This window comes from Peromyscus eremicus, chromosome 13 (assembly GCF_949786415.1).
Source record: "Peromyscus eremicus chromosome 13, PerEre_H2_v1, whole genome shotgun sequence".
Taxonomy (NCBI): Eukaryota; Metazoa; Chordata; class Mammalia; order Rodentia; family Cricetidae; genus Peromyscus; species Peromyscus eremicus.
In genome coordinates this window covers 10,195,672-10,208,967 of record NC_081429.1, presented here as the reverse complement: position 1 = coordinate 10,208,967, position 13,296 = coordinate 10,195,672, and the positions used below count along the sequence as shown (strand labels likewise).

At 46.6% G+C, this 13,296-nt stretch overlaps 1 protein-coding gene across 1 annotated transcript in view; it reads right to left on the bottom strand.

Moving 5' to 3' along the window:
• The window catches only part of Atg4b (autophagy related 4B cysteine peptidase), a 36,309-nt gene that overhangs the window by 9,561 nt on the left and 13,452 nt on the right, over positions 1 to 13,296 (bottom strand). Inside the window, exons 2-7 of the mRNA XM_059278616.1 lie at positions 12,407 to 12,508; positions 12,237 to 12,308; positions 7,778 to 7,876; positions 6,439 to 6,540; positions 5,928 to 6,000; positions 2,435 to 2,514 (exon numbers count right to left, since the gene is read on the bottom strand). Of these exons, the coding sequence (XP_059134599.1) occupies positions 2,435 to 2,514; positions 5,928 to 6,000; positions 6,439 to 6,540; positions 7,778 to 7,876; positions 12,237 to 12,308; positions 12,407 to 12,508 (528 nt within the window). The remainder of the gene's footprint in view (positions 1 to 2,434; positions 2,515 to 5,927; positions 6,001 to 6,438; positions 6,541 to 7,777; positions 7,877 to 12,236; positions 12,309 to 12,406; positions 12,509 to 13,296) is intronic.

The window sequence follows — 13,296 nt, the reverse complement described above, 5'->3', positions numbered from 1 at the left end:
GCCATCTCATGCTTCCTGCCTTCACTGAAGCCCTCAAAAGCCCAAAGCAACTGAGAACTGTTATCTACCCTACCACACTACACCATGCTCAGGGGCTCCAGCCTCTAGCCGAGCTCTGTCCTTCTTTCACCGTGTTCTGATGTAGCTTTTCCTAAATCCAGAGTCAGATGTTTTGTCATGTGATGAGCACATCCCTTCTGATCAGATCCCGGTCACAGGCAAGCAGCCTCAGCACCCACCAGGAGCTCTAAGAGATGCAGACTCGGGCTCCTCTCCAGCTCTGATCCACATCCTCAGGGCAAGGCCTCAGCACGGTTCCCACAGTGCCATATGTACCAGTTTGGGGGGGTGGGGGGAGATGGCGCAACAGGTAAAAAGTACTTGCCATGCAACCCAAGGACCAGAGCCCCAGAGGCCACGGGCAAAGGAGAGAACCAACGTCCAAAAACTGTCCTCTGACCTTCACATGGCAAATGCACACTATAACATACATGCATCTGCACGGGGGCACACATACACACACAAACTTTTTTTTTATTTAAAAGTTACTATGGGGGCTGCAGACATGGTTCAGTTGTTAAGAAGAGCACTTGCTGATCTGAGTTCATTCCCTAGCATCCACATCTGACTGTTCACAACCACTGTAACTCCATCTACAGATCCAGTGACCTTTTCGGGCCTCCAAAAACTTCTGCGCATGCACGAACATACAAAAATCTTTTTTTTTTTTTTTTTTTGTTTTTGGTTTTTCGAGACAGGGTTTCTCTGTGTAGTTTTGCGCCTTTTCCGGGAACTCACTTGGTAGCCCAGGCTGGCCTCGAACTCACAGAGATCCGCCTGGCTCTGCCTCCCGAGTGCTGGGATTAAAGGCGTGCGCCACCACCGCCCAGCTATACAAAAATCTTTAAGAACAGTTCCATAAATTTCTACAGTATCAAGTCTTTAATGAATAAATTTTTAATTTTTTTTAAAATAACTTATTTAATTTTGTCGGATACCCTGTAACTGGAGTTACTGTCAGCTGTGAGCTGCCATGTAGGTGCTGGGAATTGAACCCTATTCCTCTGGAAGGGCAACCTCTGGAAGGGTAACTGCTGAGTCACCTCTCCAGCCCCTTAAAAAAGAAAAAAAACATTTTTTAAAGCTATTATGTTTTCTTTCCTTTTTCTACTTATTATTATTATTAGTACTATTATTTTGTTTCATTTTTCTTCCCCCTGCCCCCCCTTTTTTTTTTTGGTTTTTCAGGACAGGGTTTCTCTGTGTGGGGCTGGCTGTCCTGGAACTGGCTCTGTGTATCATCCTAGCCTTGAACTCAGAGATCCACCTGCCTCAGCCTCCCAGGTGCACCCCCCCCCCCAGGTACTACCATGTTTTAAACACCAGGGGAAAATGTTTTGACACTACACAAGGTTTTGGTGGTTTTCTGTCCTATGAATGTATAGCAATACTAGGAACGGAGCCTAGGAAATCCACCACTGAGTTATAGCCATAGGCCCTTTGCTTGTTTGTTTTTTTGAGAGAGTGTCTTATTAAGTAGCCTAGGCTAGCCTGGAACTATGTAGATCAGGTTGGCCTTGAATTCATGGTAACCCACCTACCTCTACCTCCAAAGTACTAGGATTAAAGGTATACTCTACCACACCCAGCTACTTTTGTTTTTGATTTAGGGTCTTATGTAGCCCAGGCTGGCCTTGAACTCCTGATCTTCCTACCTCCATCTTCCAAGCACTAGGATTACAGGCATGTACCACTTTCCCCTTAGAAATCAGTTTGGGCTGGGCGGTGGTGGCGCACGCCTTTAATCCCAGCACTCGGGAGGCAGAGCCAGGTGGATCTCTGTGAGTTCGAGGCCAGCCTGGGCTACCAAATGAGTTCCAGGAAAGGCGCAAAGCTACACAGAGAAACCCTGTCTCGAAAAACCCAAAAAAAAAAAAAAAAAAAAAAAAAAAAAAGAAATCAGTTTGGGTGTCTGGTTTCCCTCAGGCTGCTGGCAGGCCTTCGTTCTAGAACCATGCACCTCCTTCTTAAGGTCCTTTGCTGGAGATGGGGCAGCTGAAAAGCCCTTCACTGTGGTGCATTGATTCAGTGAAAAGCATACATTAACAGATTGTTTTTTCTTTATGTCAAGGCTGTCCTGGCCTTTAATTCATGAACTGAAATGATTCTCTTGCACTGTATGTGGAACCATCTGTATGTGGCCTGTACCATTATACTCAGCTTTAACATGTTATCTGTAGCACACACACAAATAACTAACCTGATGCTGAAGAGAATGCCTTTCTCTCCCTTAGCCTAGTAGACACCACAGTAAGAGAATGGGGTGGACAGATGTTCCCCCAGGCTTCCACCTGTTGGGAAGTGCCAGTGCTGCTGAGACTCCAACTCTCTAGTTGAGGCTCCCTCTGGGGGACCCAAACCCTGAGCCACTTACTGATTTCCTCCATCACCACAGTGTTGTCCATTGCTATGTGAACAGCCAGGGAACTCCACGTGTCGAATACAGCAAGCTTCCTACAGAAAGCAAGAGAGTTCTCCCATGAGCCTTCTACAGCACGAGCACTGGACACCGCAGTGACAACCATGAGGCGGTTTCAAAGATGAAGTCAAGGATTCGTCCAATAACTCAAACAGGAAGAAAGCCGAGTGGTGCTCACTGGGGAAATGCCAGCCGCCCTTTGCCAGAATTCAGTACGGACAGGAGCCCTACATGGCACAGCAGCTCAGGGATCCCCTGCGTGGAGGCAGGGCCAGCTCACTGTTGAGCAGATTCTCTTCCAGCACCTCACACTCTGAACTGACAGCCCCAGAAATCTAATGAGCAGCACCACTGTGACCACCAGTGGGAAGAAGCATGGCGGCAGATTTATGGCTCTGAAAGAAGAGCAGACTGCAACCATACTTTGCAGAAACAGGATGTAAACTGGGTGCAATGGGGATGACACAGAAGGCCCATTAATCAGTGAGAAACAGAAAGCAAGAAGGGATGTTTTATCCATGGGGACAATTACCAAGGACCTGAGCTGCAAGGTCCTTGTCTAGGAACACAATGAGAGGCCAATGCCTGGAAGGCACTAACTAGGGCAGTGGTTTTCAACCTTCCTAAAGCTGTGACCCTTTAATATAGTTCCTTGTGTTATATGACCCCAACCATAAAATTATTTTCATTGCTACTTCATAACTGTAATTTTGCTTCTCTTATGAATCATAATGTAAATATTTGAAATGCAGGATATCTGATATGAGACCCCTATGAAAGGATCATTTGACCCCAAAGGGGTTGTGACACCCAGGTTGTGAACCAGTGCACTAGAGAAACCACACATAGCCCCTCCCTGGAACTGGAAACTTGGAAGGGGCTCAGTAGAGCCAGTACTTCCTCACTGCTCATCAGGCCCTGCCACAGCAGTAAGGATACAGACCCAGGAGAGTCAAAGCAGCACTCTACTGTGCTGACGTGTCTTTAAAGGGAGGCCGGGCAAGGAAGCAAGCAAGCAAGCAGGGCAGGCAGTGTATGCTACAGAGAACCCAAAAGCAGGGACTGGGAAGAGGTTGCTAGGGCAGGCGCAAACTGTGTAGACCATGGTCAGCAGAGGTAGGGAAGCAGGCTAGGGAGGTCTCTGGGAGGAAGGGGCTACAAGGCTGGGGCCATAAGTTACACAAAGGTCCTAAAGTAGGAGTGTATGAGTAACAGATGTGCCATCCAAGGGTGTGTCAGGGCAGAGCAAGCTCAGGGGGACAGGGTGGGTCATGATGTGGCAAGCAGCTAAGACGCGAGGCCAGCTAGAGCCTCAGAGAGGGCTGTTGCATTTTATGGAAACGACTTTGGTTATTATTTGAAAAAGTCTAGGATGAGAGAAAGAGGATTAACAATGAAGCATGCATGAGACAAGATGTGGACCAGGGTAGGAAAGGGAAGGATGAGCACTTACTACAGGTTAGCATGCTCAACTAAGAGCCAGAGAAGTCTAGCATCAGTCCATATTTTGGCCTAGGCAGTTGAAGAAACCCTACTAGAGTCTCCTGTGGGAAAGGGAGGTTGATGCAGCCAAGTGCTGGCAGAATGCTCTAACTTTGGAAGTTAAGATTCCTCATGAGCCTCCAGGTAGAAACGCAACAGAGTTCAAAGATGTAACCCTATCCCAGTGTGTAGGACAGAGAGATAGCCACAGGTGAGGACAAGCCATCTAGCAACAAAAGCAGAGGAGGCCAGGGACAGGAATAGTAAGCAGAGATAAGCAGCCTGACTTGCCATACATTCCAGAAAGATGTACATAGTAACACTAAGGGGCTGCTGTTTGCCAGTGAAGATAGAGAAAAAGTGAGGCAACAGATATAACCAAAGCACTGACGGTGAACTGGTCAGGCTGGTTAGAGCTGCAGTGAAAGGTAGCAGTAATGTGGTGGCCCTGAAAATTACATCCCAAGCCAAAGAGGTGTGTGGTAACTGGAATTAGGACTGTCTCCCTCACTCCCCTCATATATTCGAATGCTTAGTCCCCAGTTGGTGGAACTGTTTGGAAAGGTTTAGGAGGGCTGGCCTTGTTAGAGGTGTGTCACTGGGATAGGCTTTGAGAAGTCAAAAGCTGGTGTCATTCCCAATTAGCTCTTGCTCTGTCTCGTGCTGGCGCATCAGATGTAAGCACTTGGCTACTGCCCAGTGCCATGCCTGCCTGCCTGCCTGCCTGCCTGTTGCCATGCTCCTTGCCGTGATGGCCATGGACTCTAGCCCTGTGGAACTGTGAGCCCCCAAAATTAAACGGTTTGTTGTTGTTGTTGTTGTTTCATTTTTTATAAGTTGCCTTGGTCATAGTGTTCTGTCTTGGCAACAGAAAATCACTAAGGCAAGGCAGGACTTAGAAAAGGACACTAGAGGGGATGGAGTGGGTGTGCATGCCACAAAGAAGCCAAGTCAAGGAGCCACAGCCAGCCACAGCCTGGGATGGCTGGGCATCGGATACAGGAAAAAAGAAGTGTCCAGGTGCAGCATGTAGGAGATGGCCATTGCCGACACTGGATAGGGTGTCAAGGGAACTGCCAGGAGAAACTATAGCTAGAGAAAGAGCTGAGAGATACTGGCTTTCAGTCCAACAGCACAAGGGCCCTACATGAGTGAGTCCTGGACACTGGTCCAGAGCCTCCCAGAGGCACTGGAATAGTAAGCCACAGGGAAAGTGAATCAGGCCAAAAAACAGGGCAGGGAGGGAGTGTGGGCAACACAGAGATGGCTCAGTGGATCTTGCAGAGGATCCAGTGTTCAGTTCCCAGCACCCACACAGCATCTAACAACCATTTGTAACTCCAGTTCCAGGGGTCTAGCAACCTCTTCCAGCCCCCTACTAGCCTTGCATGTATGATGTGCACAGACATACGTGCAGGCAAAATACCCATACATACAAAAATAATCTCCAAAACAAAACCACTGAGGGGTCATACACTGACATGTGGCACATCCCTGAAAACAGCAGAAAGACCCATTTCAGTGGAAATTTTGGAGCCAATGCCCCTCAGAACAAGTAAGGCTGATGAGCTCCAGACTCTGGGGCCACAGAAAGGGAAGGAAAGAACAGGCAGGGAGTTATGAGAAACAAACTCCAACAGATTCGGAACAACATGTAGAGGCTTATCTCTGACAAATCCACAGAGGTAGAGGGCTACAGCACCTGCAGATAGAGTACCAGAACTGCCATGGTTCCAGATGGATCTGTACACCAAGACAGAGGACAGGGCCATGCTAGGGCTCTGACCTAAACATGAATCCCATTCACAGAACAATAGGCACAGTCACCCAGAGGACTCCCCTGGGTCTATAAGCAAAGAATCGGAATACCTTATTTCCTGTGGCAATAAGTACTCAAGGAGTGGGTAAATGCCAAGGAGAACTCATGCTGACCCCAAGAAGCAGAAGGGCTGGGCTCATTACGTACTTGAGGACCTGGGCAACAGTGTTCGGCCCGTACCACTGGCCTATAGACTTGCCTTCGCCAACTCCCATTTGCGCTGCAGGAAACAGACCCATGTTAGCAAACACATCCGTTCTAGAGCACCTTACTTTTGGTACATCAGTAAACGCTTCATAGAAAGGTCTACACACACCACACACACACACCAGGCCTCACTTTAGGTACATCAATGAATGACTTCATAGAAAGGTCTAGACAGGACATCTACTCTCCTAAGGAAAGCAAACCTTCAGGAGGATCCTAACTCCCACAGACTGCCTGGAATCAGTCACTGAAGGCTATACAGGGGTAGGGGCAGGGTAGGCTTGGGTCTGAGTGAGTGCTGGAATGCTGACAGCAGCTCACAGGGGTCAGAGGCTAGAGAGTGATCTAGAGCCTCATTCTCCAACTCTGCACGATTTGGAAAGCTCCCAAGGGAGTCCCAAGGAGTCTGTCTTCTGTAAAGAGCCATGCCTAGGACACACTTAACCCCCACCTATCTGGTGGATGGAGTAGTAGCTGTCCTTCCTGTCGAGGAAAGCATTGAGGACACTGAAGTAGCTGCCAGGCTGTCTCTCCCGTTGAGTCCATCTCCAGTCTATTAGAAACAAAACACAGAATGTCAGTTTGACCACTACACACGTAACAAGCCTTCCTTTTACACAGTGCTCAATATCCAGATGGTATACAAAACTTTTATTTTTTGAACCTTTTTAAAGTTAAAAGTCAAATTCTCCAGGATCTCAAATATGCATACATTATCTTATCAAAACAAATCTAGGCTGAAAACAGAAAACTGTTTCAGTACTTTAAAGATACTTTCTAAAAAAATGACCATTTATAGTTATATAAATTACAGGCCTGGTGGTTCAGGCCTATAATCCCAGCTCCTTGGGAGGCTAAAGCAAGATGCATGGTTAGTTTTATGTCAACTGGACACAGGCTAGAGTCATTTGGAAAGAGGGACTCTTAATTGAGAAAATGCCTAGACAAAGTGGCCTATAGGCAAATCTTTTGAGCATTTTCTTGATTAATGATTGCTGTGGGAGAGCTGAGTGATGCCAATTCTGGACAGGTAGTCCTGTATTGTCTAAGAAAGCAGGTTGAGCAAGCCACAAAGAACAGTAAGAAGCATAATAACAAGCCATAAGAAGGCAGCACTCCTCCATGGCTTCTGCTTCTGTCCTGCCTTTAGGTTCATGCCTTGCATTACTGCCCTGACTTCTCTTAAGAGACAGAGCATGACCTGACAGTTCTAAGAGGAAAGAAATCCTTTCCTCCCCAAGTTGCTTTTGGTCATGGTGTTCTATCACAGCAATAGAAACCCCAACTAAGACAGAAGAGAACTGCAAGTTCCAGGCCTGCCTGGGCAACACAGTGAGCTCCTGGATTAAAATATTAAATAAGAAGAGGGCTGAAAATGTGTTGAGCACTGCAAGCTTCCTACAGAGAGCAAGACAACTCTTGAATGGGCTTTCCATGGCATGAGCACTGAGTATGGACCAATGGTTTTCCCTGGGAAGAAACACGCACACACCATTTGTTGGTACTGGAGGTTGAACCTAGGGCCTTGAGCATGCTAGACAAGCACCATAAATCTGTGTTTTGCCTATGATAAGCTTTTTTTGTTTTGTTTTTTGCTTTTTGTGAGACAAGGTTGCTTTGTAGCCTTGGTTGGCCTGGAACCCTCTTATGTAGACCAGGCTGGCTTCCAACTCATAGAAATCCACTTGCTTCTGCCTCCCCAGGGTGTGCACCAACCACTATGCCCAGCTTCTGTGATGTGCTTTAAACATCCCTTACTGCACAGACCCCATTTAAGCACCTGGACTCACCTCGACCTAAGTGCCGGCATACCAGGGCCTGAGCAAAGATCATCTGTCCACACCGAAGCATGCAGCCCCAGCCTGTGTCTGAGGTAGGACCAGTTCCCCCTGTGTGGAAGACAGAACAAGAAGCAGTCACAATCAGAGGGTCCAACAGAGACCAAGAATCCAGCAACAGGAGTCATTTGGACAGCCACATACTACAGGCGCTGACCCCTCACACATCTGCTACATCTCAAAGCATAACTCTGAGTACTCAGAAATGCAAGATCCATATCTGCTGGGGAGTAGAATGTAGCAGCTTTTCTTCCGGCCACCAACCAGCTCCCAAATCATGACACAGAGACTCCTTATTAGTTATGAATGCTCAGCCTTAGCTTAGGCTTGTCTCATTAGCTCTTATAACTTCTTCTTTTTTGGTTTTTTGAGACAGGGTTTCTTTGTGTAGCTTTGGAGACTGTCCTGACCTCAAACTCACAGAGATCCGCCTGCCTCTGCCTCCTGAGTGCTGGGATTAAAGGCGTGCACCACAAATGCCCAGCAACTCCTTTTTTTTTTTTTTGGTTTTTCGAGACAGGGTTTCTCTGTAGCTTTTGGAGCCTGTCCTGGAACTCACTTTGTAGACCAGGCTGGCCTCGAACTCACAGAGATCTACCTGCCTCTGCCTCCCGAGTACTGGGATTACAGGCGTGCGCCGCCGCCACCACTGCCCGGCACCCAGCAACTTTTTTTAACCTGTTTCTCTTCATCAGTGTTTTGCTTCAGGGCTTTTTACCTTTCTTTCATTCTGTGTATCCTACTCTGTGTCTGGCTGGCTGGTAGCGGTGTGCTGGCTGGCCCCGGGCATCATCTTCTCTTTCCCCCTGGTTCTTTCTCCTCTCTGTTGTTCTCTCCTCCTACTTATTCTCTCTGTCCACCAGTCCCTCCTATCCCTCTACTGCCTAGCTATAGACCATTCAGCTTTTTATTAGACCAATCAGGTGCCTTAGACAGGCAAAGCAACACATCTTTACATCATTAAACAAATGCAGCATAAACAAATGTTAACACATCTTTACATAGTTAAATAAATATTCCACAACAGTAGAACGTCCTGACAATCCCCCCAAGATGGGCAAAATGCGGACAATCAGTCGTGCAGTGATAAGAATACCTGGCCCGCAAACAAGAGTCCGCATGACTAGTCTGGAAGATACAGAGTTCAAGTAGGAGAATCATTTCCTACTACCAGAAAGGCAGAAATGCTAAAGCTACATGATGCTCAGTTTTGCTGACAGTCAGGGCCATGGCCGTCAGTAGTAACGGTAATGGCAATTCTACATCTTTCAAGCCTGTGTTTTGAGCCTCTCCCGTAATGTTCATTCACTAGGGCTTGGAAGACTGACAAGAACTGTAGAATCACTTTTAACATGACAGGAATGGGGAGAATGCTCTCAGCAGGTATTCAGGGGAATGCCACTGTGCAACCATGATGAGGAAGAGGAACAGCCTATGTAGCAGTAAGAGTCAGAGATGTGATGTGAACTGGGAACAAGGAACTCAGGTCAGTGGGTGGGTTTCCCCCCATTTCTATCCCTGTCACCACTCTCATCCCACAAGTCATCTCTACAAGGCACAAGGGATATGCAGGCCACACTTGGTTCTTAGGATCCTGATGAGCTGCTTTAATTGCTTTTTGTTGTTGTTGTTGTTGTTTTTTGAGACAGGGTTTCTCTGTAGCTTTGGAGCCTGTCCTGGAACTCACTCTGTAGACCAGGCTGGCCTCGAACTCAAGGATCCTCCTGCTTCTGCCTCCCAAGTGCTGGGATTATAGGCATGTGCCACCACTGTCCAGCTAATTGTTAGTTTTAATTGTCAACTTGACACAATCTGCAATCACCTGGTATGGTAGTTTGAGTGAATGGCCCCCACAGGCTTATATGTTTGAATACTTGATCCCCAGTTGATGAAACTGTTTGGGAAGGATTAGGAGTGCAGCCTTTTGGAAGAGGCTCATCACTGTGGGCAGGCTTTGATATTTCAAAAGCCCATGCCATTCCCAGTTAGCTCTTTCTGTCTCCTACATTTAAACTCAGATATGAGCCCTCAGCTCCAGTGCTATGCCTGCCTGCCACGATGCTCTCTGCCATGATGGTCATAGACTCAATATCTGCAACCATGGGCCCTAAATCAGATCCTTTCTTTTATGGGAGTCCCTGCAAGCATCATGGCAGGCAGGGAAATGAACCAAACTGCAAAGAGGTGAGAATGAAAACTCAGTTCAGTCTGTCTTAGTCAGACTGGATCAAACTTCACCAGTCTCGTGCCAGGCAGTTTATTGCCAGCATATTTAAACACAGCACCATTTGGGGAAAAGTTTCTAAGCAACCATCATCCAATTCCAGGTGCACAATAAAGCTTAAGGAGTGACTAAATAAAAAGACCTTTGCAAAGTACGTGTGACCGTGAAGATGGGTTCTATAACTTGAAAACTTGGGATCTGGTGTGGTGTCTGACCTAGACATATAGAGGTCAGCAGGCCATAAAGTACGTGTGACATCTCCCCTAAGGTTGGAGTCTATTGACTGGGAGCTAAAGATAAAGGTCTAGGGAGGGAGAGCCTGGGATAAACATTCTGGGACTGGGGTGAGGTCTGGCTCCACAGAAACAACACTCCTAACTTTCCACGGGGAATGCAGGTATGTTATTTCCTCCATTGAGGAGATGCCCCTGTGTGTTTAACACTACTGATTTCCCTAGTGCTTTGTGGGTGCAAAGATGTTTGGGTCCCCACATTCTTTTCTAAGTTACCTTAGTAATGGTGTTTTGTCACGGCAATCGAAAAATCACTAAGATACCTGGGAAGAGACTCTCAATATGGATTTGTGTCTTAGTGTTCTACTGTCGTGATCAAACACCATGACCAAGGCAACTTCTTTTTTTCATTTTTTGAGACAGGGTTTCTCTGTGCAACAATCCTAGCTGTCCTGGATCTCACTCTGTAGACCAGGCTGGCCTCAAACTCACAGAGATCCACCTGCCTCTGCCTCCTGAATGCTGGGATTAAAGGTATGTGCCTTTACTGCCCAGCCTCAGCTTGTTTTGTTTTGTTTTTTAAAACACAACCCAGGACTACTGTTGTGCAATATTAGTTTAACTATGAAAGATGTGCTGCATTTGTTTAATTATGTAACGATGTATTGCTATTTTACCTTGCCTGCCTAAGGCACCTGATTAGTCTAATAAAAAGCTGAATGGCCAATAGCGAGGGAGGAGGTATAGGCAGGACTTCTGGGCAGAGAGAGTAAGTAGGAGGAGAATTTAGACTCAAGAGAAAAAGAAAAAGAGATGAAGGGGAGACACCAGGGGCCAGACAGACACAGAGGAAGCAGTAAAGTAGGACATACAGAATGAAAGAAAGGTAAAAAGCCCTGAGTCAAAACGTGGATGAACAGAAACAGGTTAAACTAAGTTAAAAGAGCGAGTGGGACAAGCCTATGCTAAGACTGAGCATTCATAATTAATAATAAGTCTCTGTCTTTATTTGGGAGCTGGTTGGCAGCCCAAAGAAAATGCCAACTACAGACTGTTCAGGGGTGGTACCAGTCACAGTGGGCTGGACCGTCCTATATCAACCATTAATCAAGAAAATGCTCATACTTACAGGCCAATTTGATGGAGACATTTTCTCAATTGAGGTTCCCTTTTCCCAGAAGATCCCAACTTGTGTCAAGTTTAGAAAAAAAAAAAAAAAAAAAAAAATGCCTGGCACTAGTAGTGCATGCCTTTAATCCCAGCACTTGAGAGGCAGAGGCAGGTAGATCTTTGTGAGTTGAAGGCCAGTCTGGTCTTCAGAGCAGTTCCAAGACAGCCAGGGCTACACAAAGAAACCCTGTCTCAAAACAAAAACAAAACAAGCAAACAAAAAAACAAAACAAAATAAACAAAAAACACAAACTAAACTAACCATCACAGAGCCAGTGTCAAAAGCAATCCAACAACAACAACAACAAAATTATTGTCATGACCCTTTATCTTGACTACATTCCCAGTGACAGCTGTCTGACAAGGAGAGAAAAAGCATATGTATTTCATCAAAGGTTGTAGAAAAGCGGGATACTCAAGCTGGAGAGATAGTTCAGTGAGTCAAGAGCTTGCCATGCCAATGCAAGGACTAGAACCTGCATAAAGTTCAATGCAGCAGCACACTTCTGAACCCCAGAGCTCCTCAGGAAGATGGGCAGCAGAGACAGGGGAGTCCCCTGGAAATGACCAGCTAGATTGACATACACAGTGAGGAATAACAAGAGACCTTGTCTCAAACAAGGTGGAAGGCAAGGACCAAAACTGTAGGTTGTCCTTTGACCTCCATACATGTGTCTGTACTCCCATACACAAAGACACAGACAGACACAGAGGTTAAAAACAAATGAATGAAAACATTTGAAAGATTAAAGATTTGAAAAAAAAAAAAAAGTAGGGTACTCACCAATGGCTGGAAAGTTCCTCCTGTATGTAAACCAGAGTCTGGATGCCACATCAGACAAGATTTCGTCCTTTTCTAGTCATTTCAAAGAGGAAGACAAGGAAAGCGAGGGTCAGCACACAATTACCAGCTCAAGATTTCTGCAGAAGCCATCGGAGCCAAGTGGACAATACCTGTGAAAATGCTGTATTTTCTGCCCAGAATCCAAACAGGCTCTGAGGTCTCGGGGAAATCTTCAAATTCGGCAAACCGGAGAGTATCATATGTCAAGGTGGCTGTGGAAACCAGAGAAACACATTTGTCAGATTTCATACTGAGATCATTTCTGCACTTCCCTAGCAGCCACATGAACAGATATACTAGCATGACAGACAGCCTGTGGAACAGTTGCTCTGGGAAGCCTGGGAAGGGGAGTCAGGTAAGCTCTCCGGAATCTAAGTCACCAAGTCAACGTCTGACAGCTGACATGGTGGGGATAAACTTTAGGAAAAAGATTCCCCCTCAAGGGAGGGAGGGAGGGAGGGAGGGAGGGAGGGAGGGAGGGAGGGAGGGAGGGAGGGAGGGAGGAAAGAAGAAAGTAAGCTCTTGGTTATGTGAGACTTAAAACATTCTTTATTTTTTCTTTTTGGAGACATCTCTCTTCATAGCTCTGACTGTCCTGGAACTTGATATGTAGACCAGGCTGGCCACAACACTCACAGAGATCCACCTGTGTCTGCTCCCCAAGTGCTGAAATCAAAGGTGTGCATCCAGGTTTATCTTTTAGGACAGGGTCTCATGTATCCTAGTCCTTGAACTTGAAATGTAGCCAAGAATGACCTTAAACTCCTGATCCTTCTGCCTCTACCTCTTGAGTGCTGGGACTACAGGCATGCATCACCAGCCCAGCTGATATGGTGCTGGGAACTGAACTTCATGCTGGCTTCATGCATTCTAGGCAATCACTCCACCAACCGAGCTATATCCCCGAGAAGAAGGTGCCCTCTAGGACACTCCTAACCACCTGCTATACACTGTGGACATGGATGCCCATGTATTCAGCTTCTCTGCTGGGGACAGAACA